Source organism: Anthonomus grandis, chromosome 9, assembly GCF_022605725.1.
Source record: "Anthonomus grandis grandis chromosome 9, icAntGran1.3, whole genome shotgun sequence".
NCBI lineage: Eukaryota > Metazoa > Arthropoda > Insecta > Coleoptera > Curculionidae > Anthonomus > Anthonomus grandis.
In genome coordinates, this window is record NC_065554.1 from 20,242,368 (window position 1) to 20,264,400 (window position 22,033).

The 22,033-nt window shown below is 28.0% G+C and overlaps 1 protein-coding gene across 2 annotated transcripts in view; it reads right to left on the minus strand.

Annotated features, from left to right (window-relative positions):
* Positions 1–22,033, minus strand: part of LOC126740560 (neuroligin-4, Y-linked) — a 405,662-nt gene that overhangs the window by 28,877 nt on the left and 354,752 nt on the right. For both annotated transcript variants that reach the window (XM_050446645.1, XM_050446646.1), the window contains exon 7: positions 17,728–17,879. In XM_050446645.1, the coding sequence (XP_050302602.1) occupies positions 17,728–17,879 (152 nt within the window). The remainder of the gene's footprint in view (positions 1–17,727; positions 17,880–22,033) is intronic.

Consider the following 22,033-nt stretch of genomic DNA (forward strand, 5'->3'; position numbering starts at 1 on the left):
ACTGCAATCATAACATTCTCTTCAGAATCAGGAACTGCTATTTTTTTTTAAAAACGCTTAAACGGGAGCTTAATCACAATACTTCTATATGCTCGAATAGTCGAACCACTTTTAAACGTCGTCGTGTCTTCATTCTGCCGATTGTATGAGCGCTAGCTACCGACTGAACGGACCGAACGTGCCGAACCGACCGAGCCGATCCGATTCAGTGGGCGCCCTCCTTAATACGAAATGGTGAGTGGAAGTAAAACATTTGATGGAAACCTTTGATTCAATTGAAAAATTGTGTCATTGGTGATGTAAAATCGATTATACAATATACTGTAGGTAGTTTGTATCACCATGGAAAATGTAGAATATATGGAATCGAATGGAATATATGAGTGGTTTCCATTTGAAAAATTGGTCATTTGGGAATGCTAGAAATATGGATTTTATTTGAGAGAAAGGTATGAGGAAAAGGAGTTTTGTAGACAACGGTAGAGACTTAGATATTGATATCAGGGCTACTCCATTATTTTTGGTGAAAAAAGCTGAAAACTGACTCAATAAATAGATATAGATAGACTGGTTGTAACATTTTATGTTAATGCCCTAAAGAAAAATAACAACAAAGTGTTGGTTGTAAAATAAAAGGGTTTTGAAAAAAATATTCAGCAAATGAAGAAAGATTTAAGAAAAAAAGTTAACCCCACTGATATTAGTGCGCCGGGCTTATCCTTGAGTAAACTCTCTAATAATGAAGGTATTATCTTTGTGGTGATTTGTGTAATATTGAGACTCACATATTGATCAAAATGGGAGATTCATATAGTGTTGATGTACCAAAATTATTGAAATCTGTTGCTGTTGATATATGTAATATATTTCTTAGGCCCCTCGACTGTAATAATATTGTATTGGCAGTATTTTTAGATTTTAAGAGAGCATTTGAAACCAGTCTGTTAATCATAAATAATGTTTAATGTACATCTATTTATTTTTAAATTAAAACAATATCTTTTGCTTGAACATATCTGTGATAAATTAAGAGTCCTTGGAGATGTAAATATGACATTAGGGTGGATTTTATATTGGCAAAAAAATTTAACACAAATTAGTTATTTAATAATGTTCAAGAGATTAATTGAATTTAACATATTGCCTGTGAATAAGAAAAACAGTTCAAGAGGTCTTGTGAGATAATGTATTTTAGATAGCATGTAAGATTTTTTCTTTGTATTTAATTTAACGTTATTTTAATGTGTGTCAGTGTTTTAATAAATCTATATCCTAATTGATTTGTTTAAACTATTTTTATTTTATTGTATAGTTTTACTTTTGTGGTATAGCTTCTCCCCAACAAATAAAATAAAGAACTAAGTGCATAAGCATAATTATAATTTCCAATTTTTTAGATTTTATTCGTCATTCTATAGAAATATTAGGAGCACGAATTTTCAAACAATACGGATTACACTTTAATTAATTAATTAATTTATTTATTTATGCAATCTACAGACACAAAGTCTATTAAATGATTACAATTGGTCCTTTATGACTAATAAGCACAGTAAGTAAGCTTAAGGTTCTTCTTTCGTAAGGTAAGATTCTTTGCCCCCCAGATAACACATTAGGTAACTTAAAAAAAAAAAAAAACTAAAAAGAAAAAAAAAACTTAAAAATATTCAACATTAGATTTTTTTTTTTTAAATGCCCAAATGGTTCGTAAAATACCAAACACCGAACATTCGAAAAATTGGCGACTTTTTACCTAAATTGGTATTTGTTTTTTTTATATAAAAAGTTCCTAAATCTCTATTGTTATGAATATTTACCGTAAACACCAGTTTTTCTCGAGAAGAAATGAACAATCTATATTATTATGAAGGATCTTATGTGTAAACAACAAGCAGGCCACAGTTCTCCTGGAAGTAAGTTTTTTTTAATTAAATTCTGTCAAAAGGTTTTCATAAGATATATCGATCTACACACCATGTTTTTTATAGTACAAATACCGCAAAAACCTTTTTTGAACTTTTTCCAATATTTGTTCGTAAACTGAATAGAATGGACAGCAAAGAATCGAGGCATATTCCAATATGCTGCAAACATAGACTGCATTATAGAGAGTAGTAGTGGTCTTTAAATTAGTAAAGTTACAGGCATTACGAGTTATAAATCCTAAAATCTTAAATGTCTTATTAACAACTATTAGTATTAATATAAGCATCGAAATTCAACTTATTGTCGAAAACTACTCCCAAGTCTTTTATTTCTGTTTTACATTTTAAGACATTAGTACCCATTTTATAATTGTAATTAATTGGCACTTTTTTTCGCAGTCCTTAATACTATTAATTGCTCTATAAAATTAAAAATCATCGGCAAATATTTCACCATCACAATATTTTAAGCACAATGGTAGATCATTGATAACACATAACAAAAGCAATGCCCCTAGGTTAGACCCCTGAGGCACCCCTGACAAAGCGACAAAACTTCGAGATGTACACCCTCTATATACTACATACTGTATCCTTGATTGCAAGAATGAAGCAAGCAACTGCAGAAGATCGTGCGATAAGCCAAACCAATCTAGCTTTCTTAACAAAATGTCGTAGTTGACTCTATCGAACGCTTTAGAAAAATTGGTATATATAACATCTACCGGTCCGTTAGAGTCAACCACGCCATTCAACTTCTGCAAAAATGTTGTTAAATTTATGACTGTTGACCTCTTATTCATAAAACCGTGCTGTTTTTCAGTGATAACACCGATTATTTAATTATAAATTTTGTTATATAATATTGATTCAAAAATTTAGTTTGGAAAACAAATTAATGCTACAGGTCTATAATTTGAAATATCAGCCCTATCACCACTTTTAAATATAGGAGCTATTTTTCAAGTTTTCCATAAATCTGGATACGCTTTTCCAATATTAGGTTAAATATTATTAATAAGGGCTCAATTGGAAAATCAGTACATGCTTTAAAGATATAGGGTGGTATCCTATCTGGCCCGACCCATTTTTCAGGTTTTAATTTTTTTACAGCGACCCTAATATCTTCCACAATAATACTCTTTACAAACAAAGTCGCATTTGTAAGAGGAACCGCCGGAGTAAAATCCATGGTGTAGCCAGAGAGATCTGGTTGAACAATTCTAGAAAAATGCGAGGCAAAAGCGTCAGCGATATCCCTGCTTTCGATTATTTCCTGGTCTCTGTATAACATTGGTGTATTGGATGAATTAAGTACCTGACTTTGTTGAACTTGTGTACCTCCAGAAGTTACTAGGGTCGCTAGCTATTTTTATTTCTACCTCCTCTATGTATTTTTTATATGAAATTTTAATGTCACTTTTTATTACTTCTGATATAAATGAAATTAATTTGCTCTATCTGCGAGACTATTAGATTTTTTTGTATTTTTTTCTCAATCTTTCCTTTCTTCTTAAATTTAAAATAATTTCTTTAGTAAACCACGGTAGGTAATCCTTTTTATATTCACGTGCCATTGGTACACATTTATCCAAAATATTATTTATTTTTTTGTAAAAATATTTGTTACTTGGTTTACATCAGAACTGCTTTTTAGATCATCCCAGTTAACATTTTCAAACAATCTGTAAAGTTCTAAAAAGTCTGCCTTTTTATAGTTATATTAACTATTAAAAGTTAGAAGTATTGCTAAATTCAAGTTTGCAAAACAAAGTGGGATGATTCGGATATTCCCTTATAAAAGGAGACTCGTTTCTATTTAACGTAAAAGAAAAATTGCTAAAAACAAGATCAAGAACCCTATTTCTGTCATTAAGAATTTTATTATGTTGTCGTAAGTCTAACAGGTTTATCATTTGTGAATATCTACTTTCTATGTTATTAAAAATATTCCTATTTTCTACATCTACTAAAGTGGGTATATTAAAGTCCCCTAAAATAAGAATTTTATTATTTTGACCTTTCTGCAGTATCAAAAAATTCAGTGTCAAATGACATCCTTAGAGGTATAAGTACTCCATAAATACAAGTTTTGAGAAGAAAAACTTTAATGCACTGACAGAAAGAGAAAAGAGACTCTAACTGCCCGTAAGTAATATTTTAATTTCTTCCAGGCAGTTGAGAGCATTTTACCATGTGATGAAGAAAAAGAGTAATTTTAAATTTAATTATTTTTATATTTAAGTGACTTTTATACTGTAATATCTATTATGTATCTATATGTCGCACTAATGGTTAATATCTACTTATTATATTATAATGTAATCGAGAGACCAAAAAAAAAAGCTACTTAACTACTTAAAACAGATTTTTAAAATTATATATTTATAAAAAAATCTTTAATTAAAAAAAAATGGAAAAAAATATATTTAACGAAATCTTAAATTGTTTGGAAGAAATATTATAAATAATTCACTATGACCAAAGAATGTTACAAAAAATACAGTGTTAAAACATATATAAAAAATAATAAAATAAGAATCGTAGGACAGTTGTATGAAAAAAAGTAAAAAACTAATTATAAGTATTCATTCTGAACCAAAAAATATGCCTTACCTAAGAATATTTACAAAAAAAATGGAGTAAACCTTAGTTAAGTAGAAACATTAAAAAACAAATTACTTTAGCTGTCTATAAAAAATATAAATTAACTGTTCTTCCACTACTTGAAAAATAAATAAAAAAATCATATTTAAACCATAAAAGAAGACGCATGAAATAAAAGAAACTAAAAAAAAATTATCCTATAATATGCTGCCAACTTTATTAAAATACACATTTCCCCTTTAATAAAACCCACATATTCGACGTCAAATAAATTTCCCACAAAATCCAAATAAATATTTTCCACCCCGCACAACTAATCCGCAATAAATAAAACAAAAAAAAGAACAAATAGATTACCCTCGCGTATTAAAATCCGAGCGTGGAATGCACACAGAACTCGCCACAAACTTTAATAACATAAAATATATTATATTATACATTTATAGCGGTTTTACCTACGGCTGCTTCGAGTTTTATAACTTTATATCCCCGTCGATGTTTCCCAAATCCATTTGTTTGACCCCTGCGGCGTAAAAACACCAGTCCCAGATATTCCTTTCGATATTTCAAAGAAAAGAATGATTTGGCCTAATGGAAGACTTACACGTCACGATTTAAAAAGTAAAACTTGATGCAACAAATCTACACAATGGTGTCAAAAGATCGCTGATGGAAGATATTATAGTATTACACAACAGTAGCACAAGTAGATGTAAAAGTATATTTAAGATCAGAATATATAGTGCTCTCTGTGCTTATAGTGAGTCTCTGAAATAAATTCACTAAATCAAAGATGTTTCTTTCTCAAATATGTTCAGATACGTCGATAAATATTTTAAATTGCCCTTAATTTATTGTAAAAATAATTAGACAGGGTATCTCAAATATGAGATATGACTTCGAATTTTTTAAATGTCAATAATATTTTTTTAATGATAATTATTAAGGGGTTTAGCAAGTTAGACATGCGTACCAAATTTCAGTTTTTTACTCCTTGTCTTTTAAAAGATAGTTAACAAACATTATCTTATTCGAAAAACTGATTCAATTCAATAGTTTCTCTTTAGTAAATAGTTGGAATGTGAGGTATGATATTACCTTACTTTGACATTGTGATAACAAATGTCATAAGAATTAAGAAGGAGAATAGTTAGAGTAATAGAAGGAGATGATCCAAATAAACGAATCCAGTTTTGCAAAATGCTAGATCTACTAGACCGGAATATTTTACAAATAGAAAACGTCCTATTTTCTGCTGAATCAACATTTGTGTTACATGATGAGGTAAATCGTCAAAATTGTCGCTATTAGGCAGACAACAACTGACACTGGATGAGCGACCATATAGAAAAATTCAATTTTTGGGAAAGGATTGTTGGTGATCGAGTTATAGAACGGATTTTCTTTCAATGCAATCTTAATGGAGCAAGATATTTAGAATTTTAGCAGGGACTTTTAGAGGACCTAGTTCTGAATTTTGCTATTTTGTTTCCTTGCCCTATCGAAGCTGACGTCCCTAATAGGAACATCTGATTTTAACAGGTCTTTTTATTTTTCAAGTCCTGTCCGTAAGTATCTGAATAATGTTTTTTTAGGTAGATGTATAGGAAGAAGGGGGCCCTTTAAATGGCCACCCAAGTCTCTGGATTTAACAACTTTAGACTTTTTCTTTGGGGTTATTTTGAACAGCAAACCGGCAAATAATGAGTACTTGAAAGAACGAATGAGATAGAAGTGTAGGCTAATCCTGGTTAGGTAATTAGAAATATTCAAAATGAGTTTCAGTTTCGGTTAGTAAATGGACAAAATTTTAAACACTCTTAAAACACAAGAAGTAAAAAATTGAAATTTGGAACGCATATTTAACTTGCTAAACCTTTTAATAATTATCATTAAAAAACAGGGTTGCCATTTAAAAAAATAACGACATCATACTTCATATTTGAGACACCCTGTATAAGTTTTTTTTTACATTAAAATAAAATCAACTTATATGCATGGACTGTAGTATATTTGTTTATTGAGATAACGTATATTGCTCCTAAATTTAGCGCTAGATTTTTAGTTAACTTTTTACTGGAATCAATGTCAAGATCAATCAAATCAATCAATGCTACTTTTCGTAATCTTTTTATTACAATGTATGTAATTCTATATAACTGTGTTTCATTTTTAGTTTAGCGCTCTAATATTGGGACCTTTTTTGTTAGTTACTATACTTAAAAATGTACTCCTTTTAAATAATATAATTCTTTTTATTATTAATGGTAATTTTTATCGATTTAAATTGACTTTTTTAATATATTTATTTTTGTTATCTTCTTTTTTTTTTGTTTTAACTTTAATTTTCTTCGGCATTTCTTTTTTTTTTTTGTATTTCTTGTAATTGAATGACGTATCTGTTATATATCACTATGAACTTATAATTATTTATTTAAAATATTAATTGAGCTTATTTCTGAAAAAAGAATCCCTTTGATTTAGTGAATTTATTTTAACAGGCTACCAAGAGCTAGTAGTTAAATACCAACCAACCATACAAAACTAGGAAAAATATATGACAGAAGAAAAAGAAAAATATACTAAAATACACCATTTGGTTGGAGATTGAAATGAAGAAACTGTGGAAATATAGAAAACATAAAAATAATACATTTCGTAACACTAACTGGAGTAAGTATTTTCAAACTCCTTCACCACGAATAATATAAAGAAAATTATTCATGACCCAGTCACAAAACATGAAAATAAAGGAACTCATAGTATTATTATTAAGTAACAGTGCTTTATAGAATAATAAATAAACTATAAATATTATAATCCCTCCACTACCACGTCGATGGTCGAATATTCGGCAACTACTAAAGCTTCCTTCTTCCTATTTCCCTCTTTCCTCAAAACCATCAGAATTTATAGCGTTATGCTTTTATAATATGTCCTAAGTATGATACTTTCACGCTCACGATCGTTTATTTGTGCTATTTAAAGGACTTCTTCATTTCTTATGTAATCTACCTATATTATTCTCAGAGTCCTTTTCAGACACCACATCTCGAATGCTTTCAATTTATTTATGGAACTTGCCTTTAATATCCAGGCCTCTATATCGTACAAATAAACCGACCAAACATGTCATTTTAGAATTCTGTATCTTTGATTGACGTTTTTATTTGTGAAAAATTTTTTGACCTTAAGGAAGTTTGCTCTTGATCTATTCTATATCTTTTCTTTTATTCTGGGTCTCAATTTTGGATCAACATACATCCCAGATACTTTTATTCCGTTACTTGCTCAATATTTTTCTCATTTATCTGAATTATGATTTGTGGAATATTACTATTATTCACGACCGTAAACTTCGTTTTTTTAAATTAATCTTTAATTTAAACCACAATATCAGGGCCAAGGGTTTTGTTATTCCTCATAAGCGCCCATGTGTTTGATTTCTCCATTATTAATCCAGATTATTATACATAGTCCTGACAGCTCTTCTAATTGAATCAATTATCATTGAAAAGCTTAATTGCATATTCCTTCCAGATTTCTAAAGTTCTTTCTATATCCACTATAATTTAATTATTATAATATCTAATAATCTGTGCTGCCTTTTTTAAAATATTCCAGCTTTTACTTTCAATTTTTTGTGTAGGTTAAAAGTATCATTAAGACGACCGAGTTAATTAGTTTTCTCACATCATTCAGTAAGCCATTTTTCCTTTACTCCTCTAATCTCATTTCTTATTCTTCTTTGTAGGCCTTTATACTTGTTATTGTCATTCCGACTTTTGCAGTCTCTTTGGGTTATCCATTTGCCTTTTGTTGTTTTTTTATTAGTTAGAATAAATTTAGATTTTCAAAGCTTTTTTTCTTATATCCCACATTATATCAATATCCTTTAACATTATTGACTGTAGTTATGGTGTTAAGTTGATTATTTGAAGTATTGTGTGTACTTATTTTGAATGTCCGTATTCTCAACAACAACGTCCATCTTTTCTTCATATTTATCCTTAAGCTTTAGACAAACCTAGGAAGATGTTGGCCCTAACTAAGATGTGATTTGATTCGATATTAGCATCTGGCATGGTAGTTAAACTGGTTATTAGGTTTTTGAACCTATAATTAATCAGTGATGATGATTTATCATCTTCTATTTCGTATAATTTACTGTATAAATAAATACAGTAAATTATACATTATGTAGGAGAGGAATAAATATAATTGATCCATAAAGCATACACGCAAAACACTTGAGACTTAAAAACAAAAATCTTTAAGATAATTCTACTTAACTGAAACCTCTTATAGAGTTATATTAAAACTTGGTGCAAAATAGTATTATTATATTAAAGTAAAACTAAAATAACTGCTTAGAAAAGATAACATATAAAAATTAGCCACAGAATAGGGGAATAATGTGTTAATGAGGATTTTAAAAAGCTACCTAAAAAAAGAAATTTGTAAAGATAATAAAAATATTAATGAGAGGTAAATATTAAAAACGGAAAACGAGATTACAGAGTAAAATGTACACAAATTGTAAAACTAAATTAGAGAAACCTAGTAAACCTTTATTATTACCTAAAAATTTATTTCCATTAGATACCTTTTTTCTTATATTTAAAAAAAAAAAACAAATAACAATTATTTGGTACGATTTTTGAAATAAATAAAAACTTACTTTTAAAAACCTGCAAAAAATTAAGTAAATTTTCCCTCAACAAAGAAATGAAGTAAAATGCCATATTTTTGCAACAAAAAAATCACAAAGTTAAGGCCTTAAAGAAAGTAAAGTGGAAAAAGGCTTTACCTATCATAAATATACATAAATACCTTGATATCAACGTGAAAATTTATTTAAATTTTCAAAAATATCTTTTGCTTACAAAAAAAATTAAAATAAGAAAACTAACAACTTACAGCAAAAAAAATTATAATAAAAAAAAATTACATTAATAAAAAAAAAATTAAAAAACAAAGACGATATAAGAAAAGGCGATAAAAGGAAGAATTAGAAAAAATATAAATACAAACTACTGCATGAAAAAGTAAAGTTTCATTACACTATTTCACATTTAATTTTCCCTGGATCGATACATTTCTTCTTTTATTAAAAAAAAATTATGCAATTTTTTACTGTATTCCTAAATAAACAAATAATTATTTTATTTAAAAACAAGCAAAAAAAATTAATGAATAAATAAATTTACCTATTTAATTGATTTAAACTCAATTTACTTGCTTTATATAAAACTAAAAAGATAATTGAATGGATGAAAGAAATAAATCAGAGGGAAAAATATAATCTTAATTAAAAAAATATAATAAAAAACTATAACAATAATGGTAACAATGTATGGTCACAATAAAAAATCACAAAGATTAAACATTAAAAAAAAATCGAAAAAATGCTTTACTTACTCACAAAAGAAAATATATGAGAGTATATTTTCTTCTTACTTTTTTTAGAGTTTAAAAATAACAATTAATAAACATTTATTTGTCCAAAAATTTTTATGAAAATGAACTAAAATTTTGATAAATGTATTCTGCCTACACAAATAAAAAAAACAAGAAAACTAGCAAAAATGATTTTCAGTGTTTCAGCAAAAAAATAAACACTCAATCACTGATCTGAATTTTTTTTTTGGCTTTAAAAAGATATAAATAACAAACAATTAAATTACTAAAAGAAAAATAAAAACATACACTAAATTAAAAATTGTGACGAAAAGAAGAATAAAAAAAAACAGTAATGAAAAAAATGCAAAAACACTAAATTAAAGAAAGTGCTAAAAAAATAAACTTTCAGTATACTAAATAAGAATTTATTTTCACCGAATAACATATTTTCTTGTATTTCTCTGTGACTATCTAAAAGAAAACATTCTAGACAAGAAACATTATTTGATGTATTCCTGGAAGAAATAAAATAACTTGTCTTTTATTGGTATCTCAGTATCCTTATTTCTAGTAGCTAAAATTTTAAAACTATTGATTTTTGAGATACTCTCATGGTTTTTTCAATTATTTTTTAAAAAGTGTACTAAAATTCTTACACTAAAAATTAAGATATTTTATGTGACTCACTAGAGTGCCTGGAGGAAATAAAATAATTTGACTCTTATTGACAATTGAATATCTTGATTTCTAGTGGCTAAGGTGTTGAAATTATTTATTTCTAGGATATTCAAATAGAATACTTCAAGAAACGAATAAAAAAAATTTTGAAATCCATACTCTAAAAATCAAGAGGATGAAAATATTTCAACTACCTGAAAGCCAACATATTATTTTTGAATGCTTGAAAGAAAAAAAAATATTCTATTTCAGGCAGCTTAAAAAAACTAATTTTTTAGAAAGGTAATTTATATTTCGATAAAAAAAAAATAATTTTTATTACTATATTCATAAATAAATGAATAATTATTTAGTATGATTCTTAAAAAAATTTGAAAACTTACTGGCAAAAACATGTAAAAAACGAATAAAAGTTAGTTTTTCTTCTAAAAAATTATAATAATTTATTAGTTAATAAAAAATATTATTAGAGAGTGAAAAGTCTTAACAATGAACAAAATGGCATATAGTTGTAATAGAAAAATTAATTTTGCCTACAAAAATGCAAAATCAGTAAAACATGAAAATTTATAGAAATTCTTTTACTGTTTAAGCGAAATACGAAACATAGACTTTACTTATCAAAAATTATTTTTTACCGTAAAAATAGTAAAATAAAAAAAAGATTACCACAAAATAAAAAAAATATTCTGTAAAAAATCATATAAGTTATTTAACTAAAAAAAATAGAAGCTGCTTTAATTATATAAAATTAAAGCAGCTTCAAATATATAAATGCAATAAATCTTTTAAGATAATATAAGCATAAAAAAACCAAGAAAAATTGTTGTTTTTATGATCTCTAAGAACAAATGAAAAATATTTAGTTAATTATTTTACTTTTCTGTAAAAATTAACAAGGTTTAAATTAAAAGGATAAAAAAAATAAAAATCGTCAACTGTCCCAAAAAAAGAAAAAGAAAAACTAAACTGCTCTATTTTAAGTGTGAATTTATCATCATTTCTCTTTTAATATATAATTCAAATTACAAAGGTTATACGTGTTATTAAATTCATAGGGTGTATGTTCTCCAAATATCGATTCCGCTTTTATCCCAGGATTTCACCGTGAATTTTCGTATTCCCTTTTTATTTGCGAGAAGAAATATGGCCTCCGTATTTTACATGTTTGATGAATGAGTTTCTCATAAATATATTGTAATATATTTAAAGAATATAAATATGGCAGCGAACAATAGCGTGTTTTGCATAATATTGCCGGGGCTTTTTCAATCTCCTTTTCGATGATGTAAAAGGAAATGTGAGATTTTTTTTTTGTTGATAGTGACTACCTGGAGCAGGGCTAATTTTCTGAAATTGAGGTTTTAAATAATTCAATGATTTTTTTTTGTTGAGGTGTTCTTCTTTTTAGATTTATTCAGGGATTTTTCGCGAGTTAAGACTGATGAGATTTTAAGGTTGTGCTCTAAATTGCGTTACTTCAAGCCCTTAGGCGTAATAAGTAGCATAAAAATCTCTGTTTAATAATAAATCTTACTGCACATATTATTTTATCGAGACTATAATCAAATTTCACCCTTTCCATGCAGCCAGGATTAATTTAAATAATCTTCCAAAACATAGTTGCATAGTTAACCTGTTCTGTTATGCATATTCATAGGCAATTACAGAGTTAGTTGCAGCAAATAGGAGAAATATTTATGTTTTTATAATATTATGGATTCTTTACATCGATGATGCTTACGAGTTTTCAAATATAAAAAAAGGAGAGCAATTAGTGTTGCTGCTTTACTAATATTTTATTAAAACGTTCGGCGTAATTTCTGTCTTAAAAACTGCATTAAATTGCAAAGTTTTAAGATAAATTTAAACCAAATAAGTTTATATTTTACGCAATTGACATACATAATACCATTTTAAGGATTTACCTTAGATAAAGGGAGGATTTTCTGGGTCCCAAGAGCAGGTAAAAGTTTAAACTTAGTTATATATTCCAGTTATTCTACCTATATTAGATAGTTATTAATACGTTGAATGTTTTCCTTCCCTGATCCTGGCCCCTATACCACCCTAAATCCAATCAAGGCAAGTTCATGCACAAACTTTTCGCAGCTCCATCCCAAACAATAACAGAGCATTAATATCCCAAGAACAACGGGGGCATTCCGAACTCGCCCTAAACTGTTTGACGAAGATATTTACTTTGTATTTAGTTCGGGATCCCTGTCTCGGTTATGAGATTATAAATGGCGGTTTTAGTCTCTCACTACCGCAGTTATTTTACTACCGATTTTCTGGTACAAAAAAAAAATTAAAATATTAACATGGAAGAATGTCTTACGGTAAAAAGAGCTTACGTGGCGCCACCTATTTTACTTCGAATGTCTATTTTATTTTACAGCTAGCACGAATCTGACAAGCAATATTCTGAGAAAGGGCATAAAAATGAATTCCTCTATAAATTTGAAAGGGTTAGAAAACCGATTTCTTGGGAATGCAAAGGGGGTTTTTTGGCTCAGTTTGGTGGATTGGGTTTTATGCTGCTTCTCAGAACGCATAAGTCAGTAAAATATTTGAATTTAACCCCTCTAAAGTCAACTAGAATAGAATATTTCAGGAATAACTTTAATGATTATGATTATAGCTTTATTTCTTAATTTCAAAGATTCGGCATTTTAAAAAATTCTTACTAAGGCATCATAGATCGATTTTGCTCTAGGTTTAATCAGGAACTAATAATTGTTATTATATGATATAGACCTTTTCTCATTTTTATCAACTTTTAACACTGATGAATGACCACGTATAGGAAATACGGTTTTCACAATATCCAAAATGGTTTGTTTGATACGCCATATAATGCAAAAAAATATTGCTTAATAGTATTTATTATGTCCTTCACAGAGTCACAAACAATAGTCAGATCATGCATTTAAAGGTTTAGTGAGATTAAGAAGTAATGGTTTAACATTTAGCAACCGTTAGCCATCCTTTTTCTTGATACACTATCATCATAATACGAATCATGACTTAAATCATTCCCACCGTCGTATTAATCAAAAATTTATTATTTCGTTTTGTTATAAGCATAATAACATAAACAAAATAGATAACCTAAGCAAACAATCGCTGTAGTAAACTACAGTTAAATTATGCTTAATACAAGCTATTTCACGTTTCGTTACAAGTCTTCGTTATTTCTTTTTCATTGTACCACTCAATTAAATTAAAAGTTAAAATTACATATACTTACTAAATGGATATATTGCGAATGCTCTTTTCATGATCATGAAATTAATTTGAACTAGGAACAATTATTTTAGCTCTATTTAAAAAATTGGGTGATATGCTTTTCAAAAGTATATATAAGATAAGCTTTCTATAGTTAACTATAATAAAATTATTTATTCATAAGTTAAATTACTATGGTGCCCTTTTGCCTTAATTTAAAAACTCCTAAAGGATTTTAATATTAACTTCTTAAATAAACTGCATAAGTTTACTAAATGCCGAAATTAACTATACTAATTTATTTTACAGATAATGAACATTCCTTTGTAAACATAAATTAGCTCCTTTGTAAATTTAAAAGGGTTAGAAAATCGATTCGTTAAAAATAAAACTTAGTGAATCAGGGTCGGCTTAGGGTAGTTTTCACCTTGAATTATTGAAAAAAGACCATTTGAAATTAACTAGACAAGAACAAATAAGCTAAAAGAAAAACACTAAGGCATAACCATAATGGATCTGGTTCTTTTATAGTAGTTTACAGGGTTGTGATTTAATAAGTGATAAATTTAATAAAAGCAGGTGATGTTTCACTATGCTGCGAAGATTTCTAGATAATATTTTCTCAAACCAGTGGATAGGCAGACGTGGATCAACAAAGTGGCCATCTAAGTCACTAGACTTTATTCTATTGAAATACTTTCTTTGGGGTTATGTCAAAAATGTAGGGCTCTGTCAGAAAAGAAGATCAAACTCGTAATAAAATTAGGAGTATTTGTCCAGACCCAATTAAAAATGTACTGCAAGAATTTATTGGTCTTCTGAAGTATTGCAAAGCTGGTAATGGCAGCATTTTAGAATCTGGAATATAATTATCAATGTTTATTGCAACAAAGTGTTATAATTATTTTTAAATATAACTATTTTATAAACAGTTGAAGATAGATATAAAGTATTATATATAAACATGATCCTTAAATAAAATTGTCGAGGATTAAAATAATCCTTTTATTGAATTTATCCGTTATTAAATCGTAATCATGCATATAAAAATATGAGAAATTTATCGGACAGTTTTCTTTGCGGTTGGATTTAATTAAATTATTAAAACAATTCAAAAAAGTTGTAAAAAATCGTTTATGAAGGAAGTAGTAAAGCTTTCCTATTAAAAATTAATAATATTATTAATTGTATGTATTTATTATTAATTATATTATCGAATGTACCTTTACATGAATGAATTTCTGTATATATTTGAATGAAATAATAAATCGATTTCTTATGAAATGTACTCAACCTTAATGTGTAAATCGCAGTAGGACATTTCAAGCATAATATTTATGGTATGCATAACTTAAGTATTTATTCTACCTTCTTTCTTAAATTAAAGGTTTATTTATCATATCATTTAAAATTTTACATTGACTGTTTAATCTACAATTAGTGAATATTCCCTTTATAAACATGAATAAATTCCCTGAAACATTTAAAAGGGTATTCAAGCGATTTATTGGGAATGCAATAGAGGTTTAATTCGTTGAGTTTTTGCCGTAATTCATAAGGCATGAGTCCATGAAATGTTTAAAATAGGCACTCTAAAGTCACCTCAATTAGAATATTTCATGCATAACTTAAATGCACCTGATGCCACTTTAGCTTTTTCTATAATTCAGAAAAGGGTTTAACTTAAAAATTTAGAGCAATTATGCTTATTAATGGTATATACAGTAATAAGAGTTTTCTTTATATACCTATATAAATTACCCTGAAATATAATATTCCATGCATAATTTAGGTGAATACGATGCCTTTTACCTTTCTATGGAACTCGTTAAGGTTTTAATTACTTCTCTCATTAGAGTGCTAAAATGCACTAAAATTTTAAATTTATTATTTTAAGGTAGAGATGGAAAAAGTCCCAAATTAATTTATTTCGAAACTAATTAACGTTAAAACAACAATTACCTAGAGAAGCAACTTCCTTATATAATTTTTTTTAAATTTAATGTTCTGAGTTAGTTTGATATCGTTTTTTAATGAGTAAAATCTTTTAAAATGCACAACTTCATGCCATTTTAGCCTTTTCTATAATTTATGGCTTGCAGTGGTATTTTTATAGACTTAAGTAAAAAATTTAATTATTTTTGGTTTTCGATTTTTTAAGCAAACCAAAGGCTTAAATTGAATATGGTACAGATGATCAAAATTTTCTTTATAAATTTAAAATTTAATAATTCTTAATTTATAATATAAGTTTTTTATTAATTAAAATTTTGTATAACCTGAAAAAAAATCATTCATAATTCAAATGGACCGATGCTTTTTTAGCTTTCTAGAAAATTCAATCAAGGTTTTTATTATTTTTCTCATGAGACTGCTTAAACAAAATCAAAGTTTAAATTGATTATGGCACAGATGGATGTTCGCTTAATAAATATAAATTATTTTCTCTATAAATTTAATAAAGCTGGAAAAAGCAATTTCTTGGGAACTCAAGTTCTTTAAGATATTTTTTGCTTCCAATAAAGTGGAATAGGTTGATTAAAATTCTTTTATATCTTTTTAAAAAATCAACTAGAGATAATATAATATTCAATATTCTTTAAGCATTTTATGGAAGCTATAAAAATTTCTACTAATTTACAAACACATAAATAAGTTTGACCAATGTACATAAGAATTTTTTTTAATGGCCATAAAAGTGTTTACTAGAATAAAATATCTCACGCCTAATTTAAAAGCATACAATTCTCGTTGAGATTTCTTTAAAACTCATTAAAGGTTTTAATTACCTTTCTCATTGGACTGCCTAAGAAAACCAAGTGTTTAAATTGATTATGGCCCAGCGACGAAAGTTTCCATTCTAAAAATAAATTATTTGATCTAAGAATTTTATAAAATTAGAAAAAGCTATTTCTCGAAAACTTAATTGCCTAAAGATTTTTTAAATTTAATCTAGTAAAATGGTTTTATTACACCAATCGTTTTCCAGTTTGTTTCAAATTAAGAAAGATAAGTAATTTATTCTAAGATTGCAAAATATTTTAGGCATAACTTGAATGGATATGGTACTTTTTTAACTTTTTTCTTGTTTTAAGGCCTAAAGCTCAAAAAAAAGGCTGCAAAAGAATCATAGGAACCGATTTATTATCCGGACAGTAAAAGAGAACATTTTACAAAAATAAAAACATTCATAAACATAAAAATTACCTTTCAGCTCGTGCATTTAATAAATAAATGGTTAGAGAGAGAAACACAAAGCTCCATTTTATTAAAATTTATAAAAACGATATTTTCAACTCGACATACTTTCCTTTGCTTACGGCTACGTGAAAATATTACAGTTCTTCCAGTGCTCGAAAATAAATTATATAATAGATATGAACCCGGACAATTCCGGTATATTTTCAACTTTAAACAATGCATCTTAAAATAAAAAAAAACGATTTGCCCTCCTCTATCTTTTTCACTGGAAAACTAAATAATTGAAAATAATTTATTTCCCGCCGGCCTGATTTGCTCTAAAAAGGGTTTTTGCCACTTTCCGAAGAGATTTAGATAAATCTTCTAAGATTAACGCAGTCGTTTGTCTAGATCTTTAAAATGGTTGAAGTTTTATAAGAAGTCTTGTTAGAATTTAGGTGGTAAGTGGATCTAGAGCTCGGAGTAATGTCGTAAGTTTCCTTTGACTGCACGAATCAATTTTTATGGATGGTCCCTATAAAGGGATTAAAGTGATCGATTGGTGCCTTACGGGCGTCGCTTTATATGTTCCGGTAAAATATTGTCTTTGAAAAATCGTTTAAAATAACGATGATCCCATGATAAAATTAGAGTTTCGGTTCGGGGCAATAAAACGACAAGTTTTCAGAAACATATTACTTACCCGGTTCTAGCAAAATTGGTCCAATATAACATAGTTACTTCGGATAGGATCACTTCGGATTTGGTGTAGTTTTTACCAAAATGCATAAATCCTCCCACGAGAGGAGCTCCAAAAAGGTAAGGCAGCTCTTCTCCATGGATACAGCCCTGTCTCTGTAATAAAATTTATTAGATTAGTGTAATACAATTAGGTTTAAACTGTTTTAACAACATTTTTTATAAAATTTCTTTCGGATTATTAGTTAAAGAAAGGTATTTTGAACGTTCATAGTATTTTACAGGGATCAGTCAGCAGTTACTGATAGTAATTGGTCCATTTTTCTGTTGGTATGTCGTCAGATATTTGCCTTATTTTTTGAGTCGGACTTTAGATTTTCCATGAATTTCCAGGATTCTTAGCACTTTTTTTCGCCTATGTAGGTGTTAATTTCACTACACTTTTTTAAGCACTTATATTTTGTGCTATATTTTTAGTTTTTCTGATTATTCTTTTAATTTATAAATATTGGTTATATAAGAATAAGCTAATAATATTAATCCTTAATATAGTTTTTTTTGCAAAAATACTTTTAATTTGAAGTTTTAGAAGTCACGTTGATTTACTTTCTTGTAACAAACTAAGCCTTTAATTAAAAAATCAAATTTTATTTTATTTTTTTATATTTTGATGTTTCTTTGTATTCTTTTTAAAGATTAATGTGCCAACTTACGTTTTTTAAATAAAATTTTCAATAAATTATTCAAATTCTTAATTTTTCTTAATATAAAATCCTTATTTCAATTTTTTATAAGATCTAGTTTGTTTCATTAAAAAAATTGTTATCTAAGTTATTTTTTTTATGTGAATGGCTTTGCCGTAGCTTTTGACACTTGTTACAAGTTACGATTTTAATATATTAAATTTTTAATTTAAAGCTATGTTTCTTTTACAGCATTTTTATTAATAATAAGAAAATATAATTAAAACATGTTTATTTAAATTACTGCTTTTTAATTAAATCATAGGATTAACAAGTTCAAAATTATGTGAATATGTGGTTAACAGAAAATAAAAAATATTTAAAATTTTTTAAGTTATAATTGTTTAATTAATTCAATTTTGTTAATTCCTATCGTTTTTCTAAGAAAAAAAATATAAAATAGAAAAAGGATACGTTAAAAATAAATCAGTGTAATAAATGCTATTCTTAAAAATAGAAATAAGTGTTTTTTCTTTAAAATCATTGAATATATATCTACAAATCAAATCATCTTCCAAAATTTTTTCGCAATATTAATTCAAAATCCTGTTTACATTTTTTTAATTGAAGAGCATAACTTCTAAAGGGTCCAAGTGCCAATTTTGACCAATTTTATATTTTACTAGAAAAAGGTTTTAATTGTTTGCCCCAATGCATTTAAAAAGGGTCTAAGTGCCAAATCGCAAGAATGTGCTTTTGCAACGCGACGAAAGATGGGCGCAAAGTCCCAGCATTACGTTTAAATTAAAAAGGTCTATGTGCCACCAATGTTGGTCTGTTTATTTAATCCTTAAACTTCAGTATAACGTGGCGCTGCGATGGAAAACAGTAAACATGCTGTGAAAAATGCTGCTGGCAGAAAAAGGCGAAAAAGAAATACGGAAAGTATCCCAATTAAAAGAAAAAGATTGAGGCTATCTGGAAAGCAATATACAAACTATAAAGGCGTTTTAATTTCCAAAAGAAAAACACCAACAGACAACATGGTAAATTGTCTGTTGGAGGATTATTTATAAACCGGTGTATCTAAATATTTTTTTGTTTGTTTTAGGAATGCAAATGTAATAATTTAAAATCTAAACTGATCTCGGCTGCACAAAAGATGCTCCTGTTTGATGAATTCTACAAAATGGAAGATCATATTAGACAAAGTTCTTACTTATTTGGATTGATTCTGATTTGAAGTTGTACCGGTCAATAGACGGCGTCATGGCGAATATAAAAATCCTAGGGAAAGTCGCAGGCAATGTACAGTATATTACACCATTCCTGATGGTATTGGTAAGCATGTCCAAGTTTGTCGTAAAACATTTTCGGATCTATTTGCATTGTCCCATAAAAGAGTTCAAGTCTTAGTTCAAAAGGAATAGAAAGGGGACACTGTTTACAAGGATTGTTAAAACTTACATTAATTCATTACCAAAAGACAAAAACCACTACAGTAGGACTAAATTTTCTAAGGAATTTCTTAGCGCGGATCTTAATATAAATCGGTTATTTATAGTTTTTAAAAATAAATTTCCTGATACAGTGGCAACATACAGATATTCCTCAGATGTGTTTAAAAAGGATTTTCCCAACTTACGATTTGGCAGACCAAAATCAGATAAAAAAAAGAGTCCAGTGTAACGATATATTAGAATGGTCACCCGTCAAAACACCAGCATTTTACTTCTCAAATAATGTAAATAGAAGGCGGATGACATTGTTTGGCAGGTGGAATGCTGGTGTTTTGACTGGTGACCATTCTAATATATCGTTGCACTGGACTTTACATGTTCCACCTGTGACCGTTATCAAAATAAAATAAACGCTGCAACTGATGAAAACTCTAAACAGTCACTTAGTTCTCAGTTACGTTTTACGAGTTTCATCACAGAAAGGCAGAAAAGACTAGGAGTGAAATGCAGAAAGACGAGGTGGAATCACAGAAGCCAAGTAGTGACCACTTAGTTTTGTCCATAGATATGGAACAAGTCCTATTTATTCCTACATTAACACATGCAACAGCCAGATGTTTTATAGCCGCCAGCTTTCCTGCTATAATGTCTGTGTTCACATGTCAGATAATGGAAGCGCCTATATGTGCTTATGGAATGAGTCAATTTCAGGAAGAGGCGGTAATGAAGTTGCATCAGCATTGCTCAAAGTATTACGCCGCAAAAAAGTAATGAAAAACTATGTGCCAAGTGAAATATGATAAAAAGTGCACGTCATAAAAATCCATTTACTGTAGTTCCTCTGACAGAAGAGGGTTTCAAGGACTTTAATAAAGCCAGTGACACTATGTTAAATACTTCGAAACTTAATATTTCTTCGGTCTGTTGGATAAGAGTCTCACATGAAAATCCTGGCAAAGTTTTTACTAAAACATCATTTAGTGACTTGCAAGAGTGGACAATATGTAATGTTATAAAAAAAGGAAGAAAAGTAGAAGATCTGAAAAGTATGCATCTAAATTGCAAAAATAAAATATCAAAAGAAAAACTAAAAAATTTTGAAGATATGATGGACTATATTCCTTTCAAACATCTGCCTTTTTACGACAAAATTATAGAGAAGACACATCAAGCTTTGGATATCCAAACGCCTTCTACCAGTACCTAATGAAGTGACATAAGCAACGAGCTTAGATCCTTTTTGCAAATAGATAATATTGGCACCTAGTTACCTTTAAGGATGTTTAATTTTGTTTTGTGTTTTTTTTTTAAATTTCATGCATTTGCTTTAAGTTTATTTTCATGTTATTATTTTATATTTTAATACTGTATATACTAACAAAACTAAAATAAAGAAAATATATACCTTAGTGGTTTTATTAAGATTTTAAAGACGTGTTTTTACCGATTTTCTCAAACTTTAGCTTTTTGGCACTTAGACTCTTTAGAAGTTATGCTCTTCAATTATAAAATATTTTTTCAAACAATTTTTTAAATTACACCAAATTATAATTAGGCTATTATTATTTTAATTTTGGCTTTTTAGTTGAATTAAAAGTAAGAAAACTAATCTTAAAAAGTAAGAAAACTTATATTTAGATTGAGAATAGGTTACACATATTTCGCCCCTAAAGGTATCATCAGACCTGATCAACTGCGTCTGAAAATCAAATTCTTAAAAAACAGCGACCTTAAGACATGTACACTACATATAGCTTATGGATACGAGTATGATCGAAGGGGAGAAATACGTGTAATGTATTTTTAATTTAAATATAAAGTCGAGACTTTTAACCAAAACATGTAGCTCTTTTTATAAAAGTACAAGATATACAATTTTAAACTTTCATAAATATAATGTGGAAATTAGTATTTTAGCTGTAGTCAGTAATAGTTAGTAGTTCATTGGTTTCTAGGCAAGTTTTTCTAACGTAGGTACTATTTAACTTGGGTAATTGTGTTATAGAAATATGGTGTACTCGATATAATAATTGTTTTAATAAACCAGTTCAGCTTTTCACATTACACAAAGATATGGTTGTTTTATTGGTCTTTTTAGGACGATCCCCTTGACATATTACCTGGCGACCCTGCCAGTGGTATAAGCATGCCAATATGTTCTTGGGAA